Source organism: Crocodylus siamensis, chromosome 5, assembly GCF_052110815.1.
Source record: "Crocodylus siamensis isolate JL-2025a chromosome 5, ASM5211081v1, whole genome shotgun sequence".
Classification (NCBI taxonomy): Eukaryota; Metazoa; Chordata; order Crocodylia; family Crocodylidae; genus Crocodylus; species Crocodylus siamensis.
Window position 1 is genome coordinate 9,086,257 of NC_143399.1, and position 26,600 is coordinate 9,112,856.

The window sequence follows — 26,600 nt, forward strand, 5'->3', positions numbered from 1 at the left end:
GTTGACTAATTAGCTCCACAGTAAAGCATCACTGTCTACATGTGCAGCACTATTAGGTCACAGTAAACTAATCAGCTCTGCTGTAGGATGGTACTGTCTGGGACAAATACTATCCTTTGGCAGAGTTATTTAGTGCGCTGCAAAACACGTGTAGACAATGGCCAAGACTGGCTGGGGCACAAGGGTCCTACAGTGCAGGGCTGCCTGCCAGCTAGCCCTGCACTTTAACATCCTCGTGCCCCAGCCAGCCCCTCCACAGCACGCTAAGCCAAGATGGAGCAGCTCTGGGCTGGCTAGCTAACCCCTCCGGGCCCTCTGCCAGCCGGGGCTCAGTTGCACTGGCTCAATGTGCTATGGTCCTAGGTGTATGTGTAAACGCTGCGCCTAGGAGTAATAAACTCTGGTGTGAACTATGCCAGAGTTTATTCAGGAGCATTAATATTACTTCCAGATGTGCCCTGTATATAAAGACTTCTTTCCACTTTCTCCTAAGCCACCCACTCTCTCCTGCCTCTCCCTCCCGTGCAAAGGAGATCCTCCTCTTCTCTCCCAACATCCCTCCTAACCCCACACCCACCTCGGCCTGCACCTGGCCTTTAAAACACATAAATAGCCCTCCCTCCCTCCAACAAATACAACATTTATATCCCTTTATACAAGGGATATAAATTCAAAAGACCCAAAAGAAGGAAATAAAAGAATAACCCTCAGTCCTCACCTCCATCCCCAGCCGAAGGCCAACGCCAAAGGGTGCCTTTCAATAGCTTCCCATGGCAAAGCCCACCTGGGAGTTAACCCAGGGAGGCCTGCCAGCTCTGTAGGGCCTGCAGCAGATCAGGTCCTTCTCTCAGTTTGGGCAGACAAAATGATGCCCAAGCTGGGCTGCTTGACTTTTTTTACATTGAAAGTCTAGAAATTTCTACCATCAAATTTATGGCTGTTCCTTTTCCCAGAGGAAGGGAATATGGCGAAGGCAAACCCTGCAGTCCTCAGGAGTGAGCATAGGCACAGCAGTGGTTCTACATGAACAGTACTTCTAGTAAGATCTAAGTAATATTTGCCAACAGTCAATACTTCTATAACCTGGCATGATCACATCTGATGTCCCCTACTAGGGCAAATCCTGATTATTTTTTCAGGAAAAGGGATCATGGTGCTGATAACATTGTGTTACAGCTGTTCAACCCATGGCCATACCCTCACATTACCTTCTTTCTAGTCTATAAACTAAACTGTCCTGAGAGAGCAAGCAGAGTTAAACAGAGACATTGGCTTTTCATGACAGGCAATGGGACAGTAACAAAACAACGCATCCGAAGGATGCATGTCTGTCACAAAGTGAAGTGATGTACTTTGCAGCCAAGTACTGCATCTACTCAAATCCAAGATGAGCTTTCCCCTGCATTCAACACTGGGGGGGGGGAAGCAATGCAGGGGGGAGCTCCTCATCTTGGGATTCAAGTATGCGGGGGCAGAGGCAATTGTAGTTCTGGCTCCTGCCTCAACTTGGGCTTAGGGTCAGTCACAGCCATTGCTGCTGCTCCCTCTAATCCTCCCCCACACAACTGCTCCCCACTGTCTCCTACCCTCAATCACAGCTCCAGCCCCACTCTGGCACTCTCTTGCTTGACAGCAGCTGTGGCAGTACAATGGTGGCAGCAGCCCCGATCCCAGCACGATCCTAAGGCCAGTGCTGCTTCTGCCACAAGCTGCTTGGATGTGCCAGGGCCACCAGGTGCTTTGTGTCCCCAGCCAGATTGGGGTCAGAGTTACAATAGAAGGCAAGCAGGGGAGGGGTAGGGGGCAGGCACAGCAGGACAGGGAACAGGGGTCAGGCTGCTTGATGGCCCCTGCTGCAGTGGTGGCAGGGACAAATTTAAGATGATCCTCCAATATTTAGATTCTATACATGGAAAAAACTGTAACAAATTTATACGTTGTCTATATATATTATTTGGGGGTCATCTTAAATTTCAAGTGGTCTTTGATTTGGGTAAATACAGTGCAAGTTTTATTGATGTGTTCATGTAGTAGCAATAAAAAAAAAAAAATCCATCTGAGCATCTTTAAAATGCATCTTACCTTTCCAGAAGTCAAAATAAACTTATCAAACACATAATGCATTTCTTCTGTGCAGAGTCTGTCTTCATCTTTAAGGTCACAAACTTCTACCATTGCTTTGCAGTTGAGCGAGGTAGCTGCCGTGCTAGTGCTGGCGCACGTATTCTTCTGTGAACGTTCTGTTACTGAATTCTGTTGACTTTCAGCATCAGAAAATTCATTAACAGAATTTGAGTCATACGACTGATGTTCACTGCAATGACAACGGTGTCTTAACTCATCTTCATTGACACAAATTTGTGAAGTCTCTAGATCATCTTGCTCTTTGAGTAATTTTTGCTTTAATTCACAGCGTTCACTAGGAATAAGGGATACAGTTTCCCCTCTGTCTTCTTCATAATTAGAGTCTAACACATCTGTTTTATTTGCCAATACATTGTCTTTGTTCTTGGGAATACATTTCCTGGAAGCAGATTCTTTTTCATTACATTCAACTTCACTCTCCTGCATGTTGCATCCACTTCCTGCGTTCTGTTTTTCTCCAACTTTATCCGCCTGAGGAAGGCAACAATTGGCTACAGAGTCACCAGATTTTGTAGATTTCTTGTTGCTAATTTTTCCCTTTTCTTTTTTCTTGGTATCTGGTTTGGATTTAGTCCCATCTTTACTTTGTGGACATGCAAAATATTTATATGCTGTCCGGAATCGCTCCAGGATGTACTCAAATACCATCTGGCTATTTAGGCTTCGTGCAACATTTCTCTTTAGTGCAAAAGGATCTAGAAAAAAGATCATTCAAATAGTAATAATTTATTACCCAATTTATATATTTTACTGACTGTCTGATAGTCATCTATTTGAACTACACTATTAAATTATTACTACACTGCATTTCAAATAAGTGCATATTATAGTGCAGTCCAGAACTGTATTTATGCTATGCATTCTCCTCTTCAGCTCCTTGCAGATCTGACTGTTCTCATGAAAAGACTGAAGGACAAAATGGAATAAATATAGCTCAGATACATACTGTTCCTAAGTACCACTTAAGGAACTAGATCCTCTGGGATTCTTTACAGGCGTTCCTGTATAATCACTGTACACCAACAGTGAATGTCTATTATTCACTATAGAGGATAATATTTATTAAAAATTGTGGGATATTTCTGCTTTGTTAAAAAGTCACATTATAGTCAACTGATAAACTTGAAATGAAAATAAGTATCTATATGTGACAATGAACTTTTATGTAATCCTGCCCATGTTTTCTCCTTCACTGCATAGTTATCTTGGAATCTAGTGTTAAAAATTAGCATCTTTAAAAGTAAAGACATATTCAGGAAACTGACTGTCAAAACATCACTTTGTAGGGCTTTTCTATTTAGTCTTCTGGTAGCTTTCAGATCAAATGTTCACAAATCAAAACGCATTATTGCTGTAGCTGTACAATTTGACCTGGAAACTTGTACATCAAGCGGGGTTGCTTCTTCCTCTTACATTAACCATAGTAAGCAAACAAACAAGAGATTTTTTAACAAAAAAACCCTTTTCAGTTAAAAATACAACAGCCACATACAATCCCTCCCTCCCCAAATAACCACTATTTAATCACCTCCTGGTCCTCTGTATCCTCTCTTTCTCATAGCTCATTTCTTTATTATATCTTACAGGCTTCAATTTCCACATACAGGAGCATAGGAAAGTAGGGCTGAAAGGGACATACGGGCATGTCTATACTAGTGCAAACATGCGCTCTGCGGTGCCTGAAAAGCCACTGGAAAAAGCACACAGAACATGTAAAAGGGTTCTCCATGGTGCATATTTGCAGTGTGGAAGAAAAAATGATATACCAGGAACTCCCTGTATCTAAAAAATTGCAGAAAGCAAGGTGTCTCACATGGCTGCAGCACGCACCGCCCAAAACAGAAGCCTGGTCTGCTGCAGCCATGCTCTGGCTGCTGGCCAGGCTTCATGCACCCAGACTGCTCCAGCTGCAACCCCAGGAGGCCCCAGGATCCCAGGTACGGCTTCTGGGGCCAGCCCAGGTGCAGCTCCAGCCTACCGTACCCCACCTGGGGCAATCTGCTGCATGCCAGAGTGTGTGTGCAAGGGCATGCCCAGAGACAAGTAGCAGCAACACAAATGTGCCGCTGGTATCCGTCTCCAGGGAAATGCATGTTCCTGCTTGTGAGGACATGTGCGATGAGGTCATCTGTCCAGTCCCTTTCTCCCCCCCACCCCGAGCTCTTTTGCTTGATCACAGCCAATGTAGACCCTCTACCCACCATACCCCTGCTTCCTGCATTTTTTTTTTATTTCATTTTTTTGCAGGAGGACTTTTTAAAAAATATTTCTCTCTCTGGACTTGTTTCTTGCCTTTGAAACATTTCATTCACATTTTTCTCTATTTCCCCTCAGACTTTCCTTCTACTTTTCTTTTTCTTCTGCATCTTCTCATACTTTAAACCTCCTTGAGCACACTTTTATTAACTACTCATTAAGATTCTCTCCTAGGTCCGCTCCTATTTGTCTAGGAGAGTGTTACTCAAGTGTATGGCTCCACAGTGGATGAGTGATGCCAGCTCAGTCCAGCTGTACTCCGTGCGGGCCCCGCACGAGCCCAATCCAGCTGTGCCCCACCTTGCCATGGCTATACCAGCCCAATCTGGCCATGTGCCAGTTTGATCCAGCACACCTGGATCTGGCTGCATAGTGGTGTGATGTGGCATGCAGGGCCACATTATCCAGCCCCTGGGTCTGCCCAGGTTCCAAAAGTTTGCTACCATGGAGGCAGCGATTAATGCTGCCAATGCTCTGCCCAAAGCCAAATTTCCAGATCCTCGGGAAGCCCCATGGATTAGATGACATGGCTCTACAGGCGGGGGTTGAGCATCCCTGATCTAGGAGACTTCATCCACTTACGTCCCTGACCTAATGACTAATATGTTCTACCTTGCAACTTTCAATCGACATCCTCTTGTTCAGTCTCGGATTTAGCTATCGCACCACATCTCAAACCCATATAAAACCTGAGTTTAATCTTCCCTCCTAACATTTTTCCAAACCCTCACTTTCATTCCCATGGACAATCCAAAGTTCTGGTACATTATATTTTTGACCTTTCCCAATAAACAATGTTAAAAAAAAAAAAAAAAGTTAACCCCCGCCGGAAAATCCCGCATTGTTTTTCAATTAGAAATGGACAAAACTTAATTACTTCTCTTTGGCTCTGTCCTATCAATACACTTGAAGCGTCACTCCCAAATTCACTCAACATCACACTTGCCAAATGTGCTCTTTTGGGCAGGAGATTCAGATTTTGGGGCATTTTCTAGAACACAACAATTTTCCCAAGAAGCTACAGGTCAGCTTCCTATTGTGGAAACTATGACCTATGACAGCTTCCAGTTCATTGAATTAGCTCTATTCCTCTGATCAGCGCCCTCCCCTTTGTTCTGCTTAAGTGTCAGAAGCAGGGGAAATAGACTGATGGGATGATCAAAGGCATTTGAAAGATCCAATAGTATGAGAACTGCAGAGGCAACGTTCCCACATTTCCAGAAGGAATGGAGAAGAAAAAAAAAATGGATGGAGGCAATACAGATAAAGGGAAATGAAACAGATGGAGATAGGCCAGAAGAAGGATAAGTACGTATAAATGGAAAGAAAGGAAGAAAAGGTGGTTAAAAACCAAAGCCAAGTATTTCAAGATTCAGCAATCCATGCTGCAGTACTTGGTGGTTGACACACTTTCAAGCAGTCCAATTAGCTAGAAAATGTTTTTGTGTTTTCCCCATCATTTGTAACTGATGCAATCCATCGTCGAAAGATCGTGTCAATAGTACAAAGGACAGTGCATAATTTCTGCAACCCACCTTCAATGGCTATTCGCCTTTTAGGCCAGTTCTTGTTCTCTCTGGTTAAGAGTTCCTGTACCCGTATACTGATGACATATTCTTCCAAAGCAAATTCCAGTGTGTAAAATTTCAACAATTCTAACCACAGTTGCCCCAGGGACACCTGGTGGGGTGTTTCAAATACTAAGGGAGACTGAAACAAAGACAAAAGTATTTAGTTGCAATAAGACACGGAAATTCCAATTATTTTTCTACCCCTCTTTTAGATTAAAACTTTAGTGATCACGCAGAAGAAATCCCAGGTAGGGTCTGCCCTCAGACAGAACGAAGACTCACTTTTCCTTGCTTCTCCCTAGCATTACTTTGGTTATCTGCTTCTGAACTTGAAGCCTTCTTGCTGCCACCTTTTTGCTGCTCAGCTTTAGTCTTGCCTTCAACACCATTTGAGTTTTTCCCTGCTCCGTTATTTGGTGGTTTGTATTCCCATCGTACAAACTTCTCTTCTATAACTTTCAACTGGTGATCATCTGGCCTCTTTGAATCAAAGCCTTCAATCTACAAACACAGTTAGAGGGTTTCTGAGACGGGATCGGATGCAGTAAACCATACAAGAGTATATGGCCTGTGTAATCAACGCCATATCAACAGACTGCTGCAGAATTAAAAAAGAAAAACTTTCTTCCTTTCCCAAAGTCCAGCACTGTACAATTACTTTGTGTATTATGAGAGACTTTCACCTCCCCCAGAAATATCAGGCACATATCAACCGTCAGAGAAAAAAAATATGCACCGTGTTTTTGTTTCTGGGTTGTTTTTTTTAAATGAACTACTAATCCAGTCAGATAAAACAGAATTTACAATCCTATAAACTACTTATGTACCCCTTAAATTACTGCCAGAGTGGGATTATGTTATTAACCAATAACTTACCCAAGTGCCTAAACAGGATGGTAAAATAGGTGGTTTTCTTTGTTGAAGAAAAAATATCACCATTAAGGCAAAGGAATATGAGGGGATCCCACCTTCTGCCTGGCAGTCAATATGGCACAACTATAAGAAGAGAAGCTATTAGTTTTCTGATAAAATTTAGCATATAATTCAATATATCAGATAAATAAACCAATAAAAGGATTCAAAATTATTGCAGAGCATTTGCAAAAGCTGGGCAGAAAGCATTTCATTTCAAAATCAACAGTACACAACATCAGCTGTTTTCTTTTGCTGGTGAGATTTGAAAAGACACAATAAACTTTTATATACATTCTTCCTGCGTGATCTCCTTTCTGAATGCATTGCAAGTCAAACACAGCATCTCACTCCTTTGTTCTCACCTTGCAATTTCCATGTTACTGCATTATTTGGACCATTCTGCTGTGTCTACACTTCAGCCCAGGATAAAATGTAAACACCAATCATTTCTAAAGATCTTGGAATTTTACTAGGACTCCTGTCACATATACATGGGGTAGCCAATCTTCCTGCCCAAAGGAGCAGCCTACCAAAATCTCCTGATTGGTAACAAAAACTCCTGTGCTTCTCCTACGGGAGGCCACAACAGTGTGCGTCACCCAGCTTTCTACCAGATGCCACCCCAGATCTGCCTGGGGGCTGCACAAGGCTCAGGAGCCACAGCAAGGCTATTCTGTGCATCTGTGGGTCATATACACCAGCCTGTCTGGGACCTAACCTTTTTCCCCAGGAAGTCTTCTGTTGTTCAATCCTCACATATATAAGACTTCCTCATATCTGGCAGTAGACTATTCTTCCAGTTTTTCAAGAGACTTATTTTTGTATTTTTTTTTTTTAAGAGTCAAAAGGTTCGCTTTTCTAGTTCATATTGCTTTGCTTGTATGTATTCTATGGCACTGGCATTTCATAAAACAATCTATAACAATACTATACAATGGAATGCACTTTTTGTTGAACTCATATCATTTAAAGTCAAGTATTACTCGATACTGAAATCAAAACTGAATTACAGAAATGCGTGGAGTGTACTCAACAGGACTGTTAGAGCTCATTTCTCATGATCACCACTCATATTTTTATAAGATACAGAGTAAAGGTGTTGGTGAACTACATGAGCTCATTTTTAAAGCTACCTATAATTTTGATGAATGGTAGATTTTACAAAAAATACATGCTCTCACTGGAAATTCGTTTTGGAAAAGAGTTCACAGCCACAGAATATGGGTTTACAGGGCACTGACCCTTTTGACAAATCATCGTTGTTAACAGGACACCCAGTGTTTCCCAGCTGTTCTGCATCGTCATGTTGCAGAGGCTGGAACGCAGCCCAGGCCAGGCTGGCGGTTTCAGGAGTATATGATTTAAAGGTGAGGGTCTCACCCCCACTTTACCTGTTTCCCATAACGCAAAAGAATCAAAAAGTGGTACAAATGGGCACTATAAGTAGGCAGCAATGCCTGCTCTTTCGCCTGCCTGGTGGACCATGATGCTCTGCCTCTCCGCTGGACTCTGGCTCAGGACTTTTGACCAACCAGCTGGGACCAGCCTACAGAATTTGGGACTGTCTGCCCAAACCGAGACACATGGGCACCCTAACGATAAGCTGCAATTCTAGGTTGAGAAGACATCCCTTGGTGCAGGGATTGTGGATGATATACTGCTGCCTGATGCCATCTTTACAAATCCCAGGTTCAAAAGGCAAATACAGAGGGAAGCTCTGATGGCAGGCTCTATGACTATGTCATGTGATGGTAAGGCTCTATGTAAGGACTGCAGCATTGCTGGGATTTTGAGCAGCATTACTGGCACCTGGACCCCATGAGAGAGTCTCCCCCTAAGCACTCAGCTCTGTGTTCTCCTTAGAATCGGAGGAAAGTCAGGCTGGAAGGGACTTCTGGAAGTTATTCTAGCCCAGCCACCTGAGGCAGGATCAACCCTGTCCAAATCATCCTGTACAAATCCTTGTTTAACCTCTTGCCAAAATGACGCAATCAACTCTGTCATACAACCACAAAGCAGAGCACCCTAACCTCCCATAGGTAGAGTAGGGGGACAAGGGTGGCCAGTGTGCTGCTGCTGCAAGGCTTATCAAAATACACTCAAGAGATCCAAGACAGACAGCAACCCCTGCCCCCACTCCCCCGGCCCATACCAATCTGACCATGCTGTAAAAATCCTTCTTCTGGTGAATCTACATTGCAAAGAATAGCGTTCTTCACCTTGGTTGGCCGACCCTAGTTAGCTAACCTAGGTTAAAATAGCAGTTTACGCTATAGTTAGATGCTCAAGTTCAAAGCCAGGATCCCTTGTAGTAGGCTTTATCTTGATCTTTTAATCAAAGCTGCCTTGCCTTTATTGCTATTTCAACCCAAGTAAGCTTAAGAACAAGCTTTTTTGTGGTCCAGACATACCCTTTGGAAAGAGAATCTCACCCCTGAAATCATTAGCTGAATTCCACCAGACCTCTTTACAAGCAATATTTTATTGCAAGTTAGAGTTGGGGAAGATTTTATGACTACAAAAATTGCATTTTCTAAGGATCAAGCTAGGAATTTTAGAAATATAAGCTTAAAAGCAGTCACAGGACTGGGAGACTAGAAGCAATTCAATAAAAAAGGTCTCTCCTCCCAGTCTCCTCCATCCTTCACCTTTTTTGCCAACTTTAAAAAAAAATGCACATGCTTGTCTCCAGCTAGAAAGTGGACATACTCCGCACCATTGGCTTCCAATCACAGCAGGGAACACAGAATTCAGAATGGCTCCTGTATTTTCAACACTATATATTGGAACAAAGTCCTGAATAGCCATAGTCTATTTCCAAGAGTTTGACGATTCATCAAAAAATTGCTTCAGTTTGTATTCACAAAAACCAAAGGTTTATATCCTTACTACCAGGGATCCTGGTTTTCCCCGATAAAAAAAAATGAACACAATATTTTCTTGATATATTAACAATTTTAAAGCCATTTTAGGCAATTTTGGAAGCCTAGTGCCTTAATCACCATAATAAAATAAATTCTAAATACCTATAAATTTTGATATTTAATTTGGAGGGGGGGTGGTGTTTTTATCATGGAGAAATCAGACATCCCTCCTCCCTAGCTCACAGAACACAGGCCCAGGCCCCTCACTCCTAAGCCACAGCCCCCCAGCCCTGCCAGTGCCCCTCACTCCAGCCCCACCCCACAGCTCCCTGGCCCTGCTGGTGCCCTTCACTCCCTGCACCCACAGCCCTCCTCCCACTCCAGCCCTACCAGAGGGGCTCCCCAGCTGCCAGGGCTACAGCGCAAGGGACATGGGTCCAGAGCCCCCTGCCTCCCCGCAGCAGCCCCCCAGCCCAACTGGCACCCATAGGAGGCAGTGACTGCTATAGTGGAGTGGAGCTCAGAGGCTGGCACCCCTCTACTCCCTGCCATCTGCAGGCTCGGACAGGGTGGGGGTGTGTGGAGGGGACTCCCTGCTGCTGCATGCACTCCCAAGGAGCAGGGGGGACCTGTGCCCCCTGATCGGTGTGTGGGGCAGGGGCAGACTGCCCACTGTGGGCTCAGTCTCCCCGTTTTGCTGCCCTCCCCCAGGGCCTCCTCAGCCCACTGGGTGCAACCGGGCACAGCAGGGCAGAGTGAGGCTGTATAGGGAAGCTCCTTGCTGCTGTGAGTTCTGCACTGCCCTGGCAAGGATTCCCTGCCCACACGGCAGCAGTGAGGGGCACAATCCCCCACCGCTGCCATGTGGGCAGGGGAGGCCTCGGCAGGGCAGCACAGAACTTGCAGTGACAAGGAACATCCCTGCGTAGTCCCGTTCTGCTCTGCCGCGCTAATCACACCCAATGGGCTGTGGACAGCCCAGGGTAGGACAGCGGGGTGGGGAGCCGAAGCCCGTAGCAGACAGCCTGCGCTCAACCCCCGCCCCATGCACAGATCTTGGGGGCACGGGTCCACCCTGCCCTCCCAGGAGTGCATGCAGTGGCAGGGAGCCAGCCCCAACCCCCGGACAAGCTGTGTGTGGCCCCGTCCCACTCCCCACCGGGGCCTTGCAGCTATGTATTCCAGCCCCAGGCTCCAAGGCCCACACACCCTCTGGCTGGGCAGCAGCTCCAGCCCTGCCCAACTCACTTCCTCCCTCCCTATGGGGGCTTCAATCCCTCCTCCCCACTTACCTGCGGGAGCTACTCCCCAGCCTGCCTGGCCATGGCCCCTGCCTGACCACCCTCCTCCCACTCCCTCAAGCCCCTTGCAGGCTGGAACTCTGCCAACCTGTAGACAGCTCTTTGCAAAAGTGCAAATTCGCAGGTTTCTCCATTAAAATAAAAAAATCCACATTTTCCAGGTAAAAGGGAAAATCCACATTTTTCTCCGTTTTCCCATGGGAAATGGGAAACCCGGATCCCTGCTTATTACACAGTGCCATGGGCCTTATTTTTACATTTTCTCTACTCACTTTGGACAGACTCTTCCGTCTTTCAGGTCCCTGTTAACAGAAGGCTGCCACCTTCCCTTCTGCAGATCCTCCTATCAGTATTTGTCAATTTTTCTTCTCAACCTCTAATAAGGCTCAGGAGTAAGAAAACAATTTTATCCTTCTCATGCTTTTCAATTCTTCTCTCCTTAGATTAATGGTTATTTCTCTAATTGTAGCATACAAATGCTGAAGAATGTGAAGAATTTACAGGAAAGATGAGGCTATACTGGCCATTTTCATGTAGTGAGATAAAGAACATCTTTGACAACTTTAGTAGCACCGGGAATTGCTGTCTGATGACAGAGGTCTACTTCTGTAGCAAATTTATTGCTGTTTCAGACTATACGTTATACAGAGTTGTCAAAGCAGGAATAAATGCACTTAAGCAGTCTTTATTTTTTATAAAACTTACTCTAGCCCAGTAGCGGAAAGCCAGTACCAGGGGAACAAGGACAGGCTCCAGTTTGCCAAGGGCAGCCAACAAGTCAGTTGTAAGACAGGCCACATCATTTCTAGCACTCACTTTACAAGTTAAACCACTGTAATTAAAAGAAAATTAAGAAAAGTTTAAAGTTCAGAATTGTATCTTGCAGGGAACAGACAGATTTTAAAAGACTGCAGATCTCACAATACTAAAAGCAAATAGGGAAATTTCCATATTACATGAAAGGCAGAAGGTAGGGCAGGGTGACACCTTCGAGACTGCCACCCTGTGCTACCTTCTGCCTGACTTCAGGATGACATGCCTAACTGATGCATGAAAGTGATGGGTCATTTTAACAAACACCCTGGTACCTATATAACTGAGTTAAACCTCATTACTGAAGACTCGGGAATCAGATGTGGAACCAACCAAAATCTTTCCCTGTACAAGATGCAAAAATGTCACTGATGATTACTTTCTATGATCAGCTTTGCTTCTGATTAACTGTGGCCTTATTTAACTCACCTAAACTCCTCCTACACACATGAAGTAGAGAACAACTTATTTTTGCAAAGCAAACCAAGGCTGAAAATAAAAAGCACAATAAAGTGCTAAATACTTTAATAAGTACTGTATCTGATATGTTAGAAAAGGGTAAATCTATGCATAAAACTACCCTAATAATGCAGAGGAATCTAGAGGTGTACATTCTGGGGCTGAAATAGTGTATACATAGTTTTAGCCTACAGTGACTGTACCCCAGATATAAATCCCTGAGACTATCGACATCTGATGCAAATCCTGTTAGACTGCCTCAGATATGGCCATCTTTTTTAACTCCTACACAGATGCAGACACACACTTTCTCTCTCTTCTCTATTCTGAAGTTTCTGTATGCAAGCAGAAGAAAGGGGTACATCTTCTCTTTTTGTATTAGCCAGGCATGCTCTCTAGATCATACGTTTATAAAAACCCTTTACAGTTTATCCTGCTTTAGTTAAAAATACATTTTGCAGATGTATATAAAAAATGAAAAAGTCACATGAACACGAAGAAACATGTTGATTATACTACTGCGCATGCATTATGACCAAGATTTTGTAAACTACTAATTAAATTGTATTTCACAGAGATTAAAATTATGTAAAATCTCATCCATTCCTCAAACAGCTACCTTCAAATCTAGACAAAACTGTTGTGGGTATTATCATCCTGAAAGATGCAAAATCGCACAATTATTAAAGAAACAGTAGCAACATCCAAACAATTTATTAGTTGTTAATAATGTGCCTGGAGGAATGCAACACACATGGGAAACCCAGAAGAAATGTCAATACCTTTTTCTCCCTTTTCTCCACCTGAGCATTAAATACTACTGTGTATAGATGGAGCATCTGACTAAGATGGATTAATATTTTTTGGCTTTGTGGAAGAAATAAACCTGCAGGAAGGATTTCACAAGAGGTGCAGGAAAAGCACCAACCAAGCAGAACTCAGACAAAACATAGTACGAAAAAACCTAGATGAAACCACATGATATGCTAAAATGGTGCCTTGACAATCATCTCTGATGTGCGCTTTATTTGCTTCAGTTGTACTCTCTAGATTTATTTTCTCTCTCACATGATAAATTGGTTCTGTTTTTCAGAACAGAAAAGCTTTGACTTTTCAGATTAAATGCAAAGAAACAAATCTGGTCAATTTGTTAAAGCTCTCCTGTTTGTTTTATTTATTTTTTTAATCGAAGAGTTGAGATGAGCTGGGTAAATCTTTTCAGGAAATTTCATCCTTCCTCCTTAAATTATTTTTTATACTCTGTGGACACATGAACACTTGAAGCCCTTTCAAATAGGGAACATTTCAAAAGGGCAGCAGCTGGTAAATCTATTGTGTGAACAGGCTTAGACCAATTCAAATGCAGTACACCTCACCAACTTTAACCCCGGATGAAGGAACGTTAGGCTAGAAATAGATGTTGCCAAATGAAGCGGATCAGCTGTGACGTGATGTGTCATGGCACAGCTGATCCGTTTCACTGGGCAAACACACAGTGCCCTTTGTCCTGCCCTTGGTGGTGCAGGACAAGGGGCAATGTGATCTCAGCTCACTTTCCCTGCTCGGCCAGACCCCTACACCATCAAGGGCAGGCCCCCGGGTCTGACAGAGCCAAGAAGAGCAAGGTTTTCCCCCAGCCAGCCACATCTGCAGAGCCGCGCCACAGAAGTAATAAACATCTGCCACAATAAAGCAGCACAATCTGTTACCACAATTTATCATGCCACTGATTTTCCTTTCATGTGGTGTGACAAAGGTTACTGATGTCTATTTGCTCACCATTTGTGCTGCCATAACAAGCATTATGGTGACAACATGAAGCATCAGGCAACATCTGTTTTCACCCTTAAAGTTGGAGGGGGTTTTACTGATTTGACTTGTTCTCAGCTTGTTCACACATAATGGTTAGAATATACTAGCTGCTGCCCTTCTGAAACAATACCTTGAAAGGGCTCCAAGCATCCTTACAAAGTATCACCTACAACGTGCTAGCACCTTATACACACGCAAGGAGAAGACAGTCCTTGCCCCAGAGTGTTTACTCCTTTGGAGCAGCAATCAGCTACTTCCTGTCCTAAATTGTTATTGCACACCACTGAACAGGAGCTACATTTCATTTTGTAGGTAGTTGCATTTCAGCAGTTGGCGAAGTTATCCCCCACATCCCTCTTTCTACCTCTCCCAGGGGTTATAAGGCTTAACTAATGTTTCTCAAATGCTTTAAGATCCTTAGACTGCATGGTTGGAATAAGTTTTAAGTATCACCTAAGAATGAGTCTCTCTGTTCCTTGTTTAAAAGGGATAATACTACCAAGACTCCCACATCTAACATATTAGTGAATCTGAGCTAGATCTAGTGTGAAGATAAAGTTCACTTTTCTTTCCAATCTCTCTTCTTTTTAATTCCCTTTTCAACAGTAAGAGTAACTATTACAGTGATATACGCTGCTAGAAGTGAAAGCAACCAGCTCTCGTGAGGTACAAATAAAAGGTGATATCATATTAGTGATCCTGTACTACACAAACCTTTTAACATCTTTGCAAAAAACAACAGGAACTTTGGCATGGAAATCTGACTCCACATCTGAGTAAATAGCTAAAGAAGGAAAAGAAAAGAAATGTGTCATATACATATATATATATATATATACATACACACACACCTTTCATAATTACCCCTAATTGTGTCTTACTTCCTAGACTGAAATGAAGGGCATTTAGGAAATCTTTGTTACAGGTGTCATGTGCCTAAACAGTAATCAATGCTATGATTACTTATCCCATTAGAGGAGCTGCCATTAACTACCAAACATGGCAACTGTCACAACAGCAAGTCAAAGGCACATTGTTGGATAAGGTCACAAATGTATTCAACGTTTTTGCTGTGGAGTTTTGTGATGCTGGTAAACAACACCCTTTTAAAGCAGTGGAAAGATTAAATGACAAGACTCTGTGCAAGTGGTCGGGTGTTTCTACCAAAAAACCCAATTATTTTCCTTACTATTACTTTGTTTCTCTAAATGCTGCTGTCAGTATCAATCCCACTGTAGGTATCGTGAGCATCATACAAGACCAAAAGTCTTTTAAAAAGCCACATCTATTGGGGTTGCACATGTGATTTGAGCTCCTTTGCATTCATGTTTTTGTACAGGAACTGCAGGGCAGTCATGAAACTCTCTCAGATCCCTTGCTACTGAAAGCCTGGGGCTGTAAATGCATTGGTGGCGCCACACACCACACATTTAGATGCTCTCTGTGCTGTAACAGAGCGCTGCTCACATGTGTGCTGCTCCACTTTTTCTTCCTGCCCGGTTTTTTTGGCCCCTGGATGCAGAGAGAAACACGGTGTTCCTGCCATGTGTTCCTGCCTGCATGGGAAAACAAAGTGAAGCAGTGCACACACAAGCAGTGCACACCACTCAAAAGCAGAGCTGGCTGCCCAGAGCCACGCTGCGGCTGCTGGCCAGGCTCTGCATGGCAGAATCACCATTGCTACAGCCCCGGAAGACCTTTAGGATGCCAGATAAGGCTGCTGGGGCCAGCTAAGTGCTGGCCCAGCCTCCCCTAAACCACCCGGGCTAAACTGCCACATGCCAAACCGTGCGTTGAACAGGTGTTCCCCAGGGACAAGAAGCAGTGGTGCAAAGTGTCCCCAGGGAACCAAACATCCATGGTTGCCTGGATGTGCCCTGTGATAGCAGAGAACTCCAAAAAAACCCCAAACCACAGATGAAGGGGAAGTTGTAGGATCCACAATGAAAAGAATATCTTCAAAAAAAAATACAGGTCACTGTAGAGTAAGTAATGAGTTTCAGCTGCATCAGTCAAACATCAATGGTACTAACATTCCTACTAACTTGGCAACTGTCACAACAGCAATTCAAAGGCATAATGTTTGATAAGGTCACCAGTTCAAGAAGATATACTGCCATCCATTTTGATATTCTCTCTAATGAGATGGCCTGACCTTTGGAACACTTAGCTATAACATGAATTAAAAAGGGAGACGATCTGGACAGTTTGGTTCAGTCAGTGAATAATGTATTGTAATGTATTGTAAGAAAGGCAACGTTTCTTACGTATAAAACACTGTATACATTCACAATGTCCCAAATTTTTCTCCCAGTATAAAAGTGGGATTCTGGGAAGATGACAGATTAGTAGATTGCTGGTTTAACCTGGGATGTTCCTGGGTTATTTTTCTCCTGCAATTGCCATTTTTGCTCTGGGAGAAAAATCCTGAAGATCTGTACATTTGTGATGTCTCCTGGGATAACAGTGACTCTCCCAGGAGAAACTGAATACCTGTACTTGGCTCTAGTCCTGAAGGGGCCCATTATTTTCCAATTTCTGAAACACTTTGCTCAATGACCTGTTTTATACAGCATGCAGAAAAGCAAGTGATAAGCAAGCTGGTGGGAAAATATTCCATTGTAACAAGGATGTTTTCCTTCAAAATATTTAAATAATCAAAAAATAGAGATTAACAATTGTAGCTGTGATAATATTGAAATGACAAATGACAGATGCTGTTGAGTTGTTCTTGTGACAGTAATAGCTGCTTTGTTTGAGAAAAGAATGCAAAAAAAGTAACACTCTAAAGACATGGCTCATAACTAACATTAGAAATATCCCTCTTAAAATGTATTGTTCTCCAGTTCATAGTGGGCACATCTACTTGTGCATATTAAGGCAAAGCAATAAACTCTGCAGCATGTCATGACAGAGTTTATTGCTCCAGGTGCACCATTTGTACCTGTGCCAGGAACTGCAGCATGTTGAGCTGGGTAAGAGGAACGTGGGGCTGCTCCACTCAGCTCAATGTGCTGCAGAGGGACTGGCTGGGGCATAAGGGTGCTTCAGTGTGGGGCTAGCGGGCAGGTAGCCCCTGCAGTGAAGCACCCTTGTGCCCCAGCCAGCTAGGGCAGTGTCTATACGTGTGCTGCTGTGGAGTAAAAAAACTCCACAACAGCATTGTACTTGTATTTAGAGGAATATTCTGGTGCAGAGTAAATTAGCTTACTGCACAGCTAATTAGTCTATCCCATGGTTTATGAACCTTAATATGAACTTCTCACACCCTCTCTAAAAACTATGGTAAAAGGATACAATCATAGAAATGCACTTTATTTAGGTAAGGGCTAGGCTGAAACGTATCTATGAGTTCTATGAGCTCATGAATTTGTATAAAACAGGCATTTATGCACCCACTTAGCCATCTATAGGCAAGCTGGAGAGAGAAGTTTTGAAACTGCTATTGCAAGAAAATATTACAGAACAGTAAAAGACAGGCATACCTGGGAATGCAAACCCCAATTTTGAAAAGGGATCTTACTTTGCACAACGCTAAACTGCATGATCAGTGTTGTCAGAGGTGTGAAAATCACCAATAAAATTATAATCCCTACGAAAATGCAAGTGCTAAGATCTCACTTGGCTCAATTTGATCTCTCTTCATTGTGTGGGTGGGGTATGAGACTAGATGGTTGGTTTATGCCCCTTGCTCGACAGGTGACACGGAGTCAACATTCAGACAATCTAGGGCACCCTTAAAAAGCAAAACCAAACTGTAGCAGTCTCTCAGGCTCAGGCATGGAGTAGTACTACAGAAACTGAACTGTACTCTAAAATGTGCTTCTTTGAGATTAACTAAGCAAGCACAAGCTAGACCTGGTCTGTGAGTAAAGGGAGAACACTTTTTGTTTTACAGTGTCTGAATAATATTGTTTAACAGCACTGAACATAGTCTAAAAAGACTATAAGAAAACCTATGATCTGTAGGTTTCTTATAATTAAAATATTCTGAATAATCTTATTTGTATTTTTGTTAACAACATAAGTGTCCCATAGAAGAGTCAAATATGAGAGCATTGATTAAAAATATAAAGAAAAAAAAGGTAAACTCACCACTATTTTTTAAAATGTCAAGCACCTGTATCAGAACATCTGGGTGGCTCATCTAAAAATGATAACCAAACAAATCAGGACAGGTTATTTTATTCAGAAATTGAGATGCTGAATTATACATTTGGTTGAACTACATCTAAGTTGCACAATTGTGGCAAACAAAATTTATCATTAATTTTTCATAATAAGACTGTAATTAACCAATATTGAAACTACGTGCTAATAAATAATTCAGATAGCTTTCTTGTTTAGGCTGCATTTACTGAACTCTTCTAAAAAATACATCTGCTCTGCTTCATATTAAACAGATTTCATCAAGTAAGCCCAAACTGCTCAGTGCATATTTATCAATTCAAGAGCCAACACTTGCTTATAAATGAACACACAAGGTCAAGAATGGAGATTCTCATGTCAGAACTACTCAAAACAATATTATTAAACAGGGACTTTTTTTATTTTTCACAAATCTAATATCTTTAAAACTGTGCATTGCAAATGTATAAGTGGGAAATAGTTAACCAGAAATGATTAAGAATTATTTTTATGCACTCAGAGCTTCACCCACTAAGTGGCATTCAACATTTGTTTTTAAAAAGTTGTCCTAAAATACTCTATTATTGCCAGCCTCTTGCTTTTAAACTATTCTCAGTAGCCCTAAGGGACAGGACTAGAAGCAGTAGTCTCAAACTGCAGCATAAGAAGTTTAGGTTGGGGATTTGGAAGAACTTTCTCGCTACGAGGGTGGCTTAGCAATATAACAGACTACTTAGAGAGGTTGTGGAATCTTCATCCTCGGATATTTTCAAGGGCAGGTTAGACAGACCTGGGGTGGCTTAGTCAAGGATAACCCTGCCTTGAGCAAGAAGTTGGACTAGATGAGGTTCTGAGTTCCTTCTAGCCTACTTTTCCTACGTATTCATGTTCCTATAAGTTCCTACTTTTCTATGATTCAGTTTTGCTATTGCTGCAATACTTCAGCATGCAATGCCCAGATATGAACTCCAAAATACCAACACAAATGCTGTAAGCTTTTCTGAAACAAAGTCAGTGCAGAAAGGGTGAGACTGGCTAGTGTTTGGTTTGTTTGTCTGCTTTTAATGATATGGTTGGTGTGTTTCTTACATTACTTTGTATTATGTTCATCACACAGGAAGCACCTACACAAGATGCTTTACTGCACAGTATACTAATCTACTATGTAGTAAATTGCCACCATTTACATGTCCACAGCATTTACTGCACAATAAATTAGTCTACTGCATGGTTGGCTAGTACCTGTAGATACAGGTACAGATTTATTGCGTAGTAGCACATGTGTAGACAGCTGACTGGGAGCAGGAGAAACTGTCCCCTCCCCTGGGGCAGCTGCCAGCTTCCCAGCCCTGCACCCTGACCAGTAGTTCTCCCTCCTCCTACTCCCTAGGCTGACCAGTAGTAATCTGCTGATCAGGGTGCAGGCCCCAGAGGCAGGACAGCTCCCCCTGTCTGTCCCCCCACCAGCCCAGGCCTGACCTCAGTGCCCCCTGCCAGCCTGGGGCTAGCACCCGGGGGAGCCTAGAGCTCCCCCTAGCTGCAGTAAGCTGGCAGAGCAGGGCAGTAATAGCCCCTCACTGAACTGCTCCTGTCAGGAGCAAATTTACTCCTGACAGGTGTACATGCAGACGTGGTCCTAGAGAAAGCTTACCGTGCCTTACTTTACTGCGCAGTAAGTTTACAGTGCATTAATAGCATGTGCAGATGTACCCACAGTGTAGTAAAAATGCACTAACAGCACTGTATGTGCACCCCCCCGAGCGTGGCTGTGCACCCCCTGTGAAAAGGCACTGTCAACACTACTAGCAGTGCCTGTGGGTGGTTGCTACTCACCACCTCCCCTCGCCACTGACACCACCAGTGGCATCTGCGGGCAGCCCATCGCTACACGCCCCCCGCTGCTGACAGCATCACAACCACCTGTGGGAGGTCCCTGCTTGCCGCTGCCACGCTTCCACCGCCTGCAGCAGCTTGCCGTGCCCCACCAGCCTCTGGAGGCACACTATGTTCATGACTAGCAGCCTAATAAAAAGCCAGCTTCATTGCTAGGGAAGATTTCTTGGTAAATGTGATCATAATATGTTATAAACCGAGTTAGAAATAAAATATTAGTTTTAAGCTAACTTTTCAATTAAAGTAGATGTCTAAATACCTTTCGACTGTTCCAATTTGGATCATTCTGAACATAAGAACCACTTGGTTTATTTGGGGTAAACTGTTTCTCATTTACCTTTAAAAATTATGTTAGACTGAAGAATACTAGAAATTAAAAGCTACCATGTAGATCTATTCAATTAAAGTAAGTTCAAACTAATAAAAATCTTTTTCTATCAATTAGATGCACAAGATATCAAAACACTAATAATGCTTAATTTGCATGCTATTTGCTAACATAACAACAATTAGCCTTAATGGAAGATGAAGTCAACTGAATAGATATTAATGTAGTTTATAAGCCAATTTTGAAAATAATTAAGACAAAAACAACCTACTTACCTTGGGGGGGAATTTTATGTCAATATTAATATCACTAGTTTTAAAAGCAAATCTAGTCAGGCAGGAGCCATACATCCTCAGTGAACAATCTGGAAAACAAAGAAAAAATAATTGACAAGATGCTGAGACCAACTTTATCCTCAGAAATGAAACAAACATTTTTAAGGCACTGTTTTATGCCAGTGATGGTATTCCAAGTTACTTTAATGAATACTTAACTCACCTTCCCATCTATTCAGTAAAGCCACATCGATTATGTGGCATCACAGAAAACTAGAGACTCAAAGAATTTAAATTTCAAACCCTCCAAATTAAGTAAGAGAAAATAGAATATTATCTAACTTGTTATGCTGGTATGCATTCTGTTTTTAATCATGTAAAATTGCAGACACTATCATGATGTTGATGGATGGTTTTAAAAAACAGTTTTTGTGGGTATTAAAGAATTTAATTTCACGTCAGCATTTGATCAACTGCCAAAGTCTTTGCTGATTCTCAAACCCCTTTCCTACAAGTGTCATTCCTTGTACATACCATGGTACCAGGACCAAGTAATCAAAGTACTATCCTAAAATGCATAAAAAAACCTAAATTTATTATAAGATGAAAAATATCAGCTAATTTATAAAACAGGCAACAACATGAATCTCTAAATACTTCTTCTATAAATAAAATCAGAGTCTGAAAAGGTATATTCTGCCAATGAAGCTCAATACATCATTCATTGCAGAATCATGGATAATTTCATTATTGTTAATACAGTGCCGACTAGTGTGCTCTCCTATTTTAAGCAGATCCATTAGCACTGTAGGAGATAGTAAAAAAGTAAAGCAAAGAAGTCAAATAAAATCACCAATATAATTTATAAGGCATCAGAAACTGGATTTGAAAATTAAATATACTGTTAAATGAAATAACATGAGGTAAGGTTGAAGCATGAAGGTAACTAAATTAAACATATTTAGACAGAGTTCATACAGCACATAAAACAAGAGGAGGAGGATTAACGTGGATGAAGTATAATACTGAATTTACAAGAACTATGTGAATAATTTTAGCTGACAGAGCAGAAACCACTTGCATCATTTTTTAAGATAAGGTCATTCTTAAAGTTCAGGAATTCTTAAAAACTGTTACGGGGTACCTATACCATCATCTTTAACATGGAGAGGCAATGTTTGCTGAGCAATGACTCTCCTGACCTGAATGACATTTACCTTCAATGAAACAAATGCATTCTAGAACCTGCAGGCATTGTGAGCTGTTCTTCTGTATTAAAAGTCATCTACAAATGACAACATTGGATTATCCTGAAACACTGGATTGTGGCTTTTCTTCTTTAAGCCATACAGATAAAGCCTAAAATAAATGTTTCCTTTTTATTTCTGCCTTTTAAAAGAATTGCTAAAACATGTTTTTAATCAGTTTTCAAAGTCTTGGACAACAAGAAAACTGGTGGCAAAGAGGTAAAACCTAACAAATTAGATGGGAAATTAGTTTTAATCACACTATTTAAATCTCTTTATTGTTGTTTGCTTTATGTATAACTGTTTGAAATACAAGTGAGAAAAGAGATCTGTTAAATCCCCACCAGTTCAAATACCTGCTGGTATAAAGTTAAAGTCTGAGTGTAACATTTTGCAGGACTGGAACACGAGCAGAACCTTAAATCCCTTTCTGGGCCCTAGCAGAGGTTTATAGTTAGCAAGTGTCACACATTAAAGCCAATTTACAGTGCAATAATACAACAAATGAGCCTCAAAGATGTTCCATATTATATTGCCTATGTTGCATGTGGAACACGTCCGTGACTTGTTTGTATCGCTCCTTAAATTGAAAGTGTGGTATGTGAGGTCTGTCCCATGTCAGATCTTGATGCTCAACTGAGCTTTGGGATCCAGCATGAAACAACTCCAGGGTACCTGGAGTGCCTGTCAGCTGTAGGCGTCACCTCACAGTACAGGGCACAGGTACATGGGGAGCCAAGAGCTTCAGCTCCTCAGCTGCTGATGCCTCACTCTGTGGGTCCAGGATAGCGAGGTCTTTTAGAAAGTATGCCTGCAGATAGACTGCCTGGCCCAGGACAGGACTGGGTTTTTTCTCTGCTCCCTCAGTCCAGGCATCCAGGAAGCTGTAAAACCCTAGCAGTTGTCATGGACACCAATTCAATTTATGCCAAATCCTAAAACTTGTGCATCCTGCCACATATGTGCAGCATGGCAGGATGTGCGATTTTTTGGGATCTGGCATCTAATTTGTCAGACTCCAACTGCACAAGTAAATTAACATCTGGCCAACCCCCACTGAGATCCAAACAGGCCCTTTGCCAAAATCAGGGAAGGCAAGGCTTAACACTCCTGGCATCTCTCAGATTCAGGAGGGAGAAGGGGGGAAATTGGCTTTTTTTTTTTTTTTTTTTTAATTATACACCTGTTCAGGGTTTCTTTTCCCCAAAATATGTTTTATAAATAAATAAAAAAGGGCCATAAGTACCCAGCAGGTTTGCTATAGGCTAACAGAAAACAGCTTCTGCTCTATATTAAAATGCCTGTATTCACACCAGATAATATCAAGTTATTTAACCTCCAAATTTATTATCTCATCTTTAATGAAAACATCAAGATTTTACATATAATTGTTGCACTAAATAAAGGAAATGGGGCTTGCACCTAAAGAAAAATCACAGGGGCCCATGGATACCTGGTAAGGGCTGCTGAATAATCTTCTCCATCTCATTTACAATTTCTTGGCGGATTCTGAAGTCATCATCTGATATGCCTTGCTCATTTGCTGCTTCAATGAGTGTAAAACTTAAAGCATTCAACTGTGCAGTGGAAGGAGGTGGGAGGGCACGCAGCTCATTTTCTTCCTGTTTTTCCTAAAACATTTTTAGATGATAGAAAGACAAGCTGATATTTTAAAAAGACAAAGGTTTCATCTTATTTTATTAGACTTAAATATATTTTATCTTTATATATCTACACACATGCACACTTATTTTGAGGCGTTAAAAAAAGCAATACATCATTTTACTATATTGAAATTTAACTTGTTCAGACCATTTCCAAAAGGAGATTTGAACTCAGTTATCAAACTCTGTATGCTAACACAGCTAATGGAAAGACTGGATCCTCAGCATTAGCAGTAGGTTCTTTCCTGCTGACATCACAGAAGAAATTGGGATGTTAACATTCTCTGAACCACATTTCATGGCCAAAAATTCTGACATACTATCCATCAAAGGAATTCCAAGACCACTGTAATTTTTTCCTGTACAATAACAATAGCATACTGACTAAAAACTAGAGAAACCTCCTTCAGTCCAACCCACAGAAGCCATCATGATTGAAAGGAGAGTGCACAGGGATACCAGTGAAGCAGAAAGTTCCTGACTCTTAGGAAGCTAATCCCCTTTCTGCAAGCCCAAGCAAGTGTTAATCAATTAAATTATACATAATTTCACCTATGGAGTTAACTACTTCAGATGCCTCAAAACCACATAGTTTTAAGTCACTGAGAGTTAAACGTGAACACAGCTTGCTCCTAAAATTAACTGACAGATTGAAATGTGTAACTTGTAGTAGAAATATCTTGGCCAGTAGCATGGCTTCAGCAAGTAAGAGTCCATTATCTGCTTTAGCATGGAGTTCTGTTTGTGCATTAATTATGTATACTGGACCGCTACACTTATGTGTACGTACTCTACTTATCCAGATAATTCTTTTTTTATTTCTTACTTTTAAAAATTAAGCTTAAAATATATATTTGTAAAGGTTTCTTTTTAACATTGTTGCCATGGGTTTCGATTACGGTGGGGAAGTTGCTGCCGGTAAGCTGATTTAGTCACTCAGCCTGATAAATGTCATCAGATCTGTGTTCTCATATGCTGTAATGGTACAGATATATATGACCTAGTTGGTTTTCTTGCACTATTGAATTATGAATATATAATACTTACTAGAAATGTGTGCATGCCTGCATATCTAAAATTAGAAGTGCAATATATATAAGGTTCGAACCTAGTTTTAGTTCTACAGTGTCTGAATGGGTAAGTAGATTTTACAAAATATAAAATTTATACATGTAGACTGCACTCATCATTATATTTGGTTTTGCATTATAACATGGCCAAATGTCAAGATACAAACCATCTCTACCTCTTCTATTTTTACCCATTAGATTCAACTACCTCCTTTCCACTCTTCCCCCTCCTTTTTTTAAGTCACCAAACTTGGACTCTGTCTCCCATCCAAGTACCAACCAGGCCCAACCCTGCTTAATTTCCAAAATGAGATGGGATGCATACAGAGTTGTGTGACGGAGACAATCAGTGCTTGTAATTTAGTACAAGTGAGACTATTCAAGGCCAGAGCCCTCCAACTAAAGCTGATTTGCTGCCAGGTCTCTAGAGACAGACAGACAGCAGGTCTGAGTTGCAGCTGACAGCAAGACACAAGTAAGTTCTGCGAGAGAGTGATCTTAGACCTTTTAGGATATTCCTGATAACCACCACCATCTGGCACTCTAAGATAAGAGGACTAAAAACTAGAGAAGAAAAACATGAAACACTGGTGTTTGTGCAGCCACAAGCACTTAATAAACTGAATTACGGACAGTGGTAATAGGGAAGAAATGAACTTAGCCAGTCTGGTGAATTCCAAGTACATGTCAATTTGGAGGTACATAAACTTGTGGCAAAATTAGCAATGGGATGTTCCCTATGATTTCACACACAGAATTACTGCTTTGAAAACAAGTGGTCTATGGTGAGAAAAGTACCTGCCCTTTTTCCTTAGATACTCAAGGCTTAACCTATTACCTTTTATATTCAACATATATTTAAGGCAGATTGAAGAGATTATAAGAAACAAGTTCATACAAATCTCAAAGACTGAAACGAATGTTGTATTTCTTTATGTTGCACACAGCACTGGTCCCTTGTTGCTTCACGATTGAGGAAACTGCATTAAAAAATAATGTCTTGAATCTGTTAAAATCAGAGGTGGTACTTGTAACAAGATTACAGCTTTTGAAGGAACCAACAAAAATCACAACCTTGGCTTCCAGTAAAAGTGTCTCCTCAAGACGGTACAACACAGAGGTCATAATGGCTTTTTCAATCCTTGTGGAGGGCAGTACAGCAGTAGTAACCAAGAAAACCGTTTTTAATTTCTCTGGACCATGAGATCAGACCTTTCACTCAAGTGAGGAACTAGTAACAGTGATCTGCATCTCTGTTGCTTCAAAACTGGATTACAACACCATATCCTCGAATGACCCAGAAGACAGCCCACAAATTACAAATGACTGAACAAGCACAAATCTTAACCCTGCGTGGAACAAGCCAAGAAGAGCACATAATTGCAAAACTGTCACGCGCTGGCTGCCATTTCAGTTTTGAAAGTTCCTGAACCTAATTCTTATCTATAAAGATTTCAATGGATTAAGACATGTGTATCTCAAAGATTCGCCCTTGTCTCTCCGTAGGTCACCATGGTATGTATATTCAAGAGGGACGTTAGGAACAATAGAACACAGATATGGCTTTTCCCATTGTTCTCAGGAATGCCCTCAATTGTCAACCTGCCAGCGCTGGAGGTTAGGGCAAGTCTTGCAGATGCCACATTGCAGTATAAACCTGTTCAGCAGGTGATCTATCTAACAGCTCCCACAGCATTCTTGCAAGCAAGCTAAGCAAGTAGAGGTTGGATGAATGGACTGTGAGACGGACAGAAAACTGGCCGGATTGTCCGGCTCAAAGGGTATTGTAACAGCCCCAAGCCTGACTCGCCTGCCTGCAGTGACACAGACAGCTGAATTGCCCGTGTGCGAGCCAACAC

The 26,600-nt window shown here is 41.9% G+C and overlaps 1 protein-coding gene across 17 annotated transcripts in view; it reads right to left on the bottom strand.

Moving 5' to 3' along the window:
• The window catches only part of TUT4 (terminal uridylyl transferase 4), an 85,970-nt gene that overhangs the window by 29,339 nt on the left and 30,031 nt on the right, over positions 1-26,600 (bottom strand). For all 17 annotated transcript variants that reach the window (XM_090047632.1, XM_090047624.1, XM_090047627.1 and 14 more), the window contains 9 exons: positions 23,461-23,638; positions 20,761-20,849; positions 18,232-18,283; positions 14,851-14,920; positions 11,758-11,884; positions 6,849-6,968; positions 6,255-6,473; positions 5,937-6,111; positions 2,083-2,840 (listed from right to left, as the gene is read on the bottom strand). In XM_090047632.1, the coding sequence (XP_089903758.1) occupies positions 2,083-2,840; positions 5,937-6,111; positions 6,255-6,473; positions 6,849-6,968; positions 11,758-11,884; positions 14,851-14,920; positions 18,232-18,283; positions 20,761-20,849; positions 23,461-23,638 (1,788 nt within the window). The remainder of the gene's footprint in view (positions 1-2,082; positions 2,841-5,936; positions 6,112-6,254; positions 6,474-6,848; positions 6,969-11,757; positions 11,885-14,850; positions 14,921-18,231; positions 18,284-20,760; positions 20,850-23,460; positions 23,639-26,600) is intronic.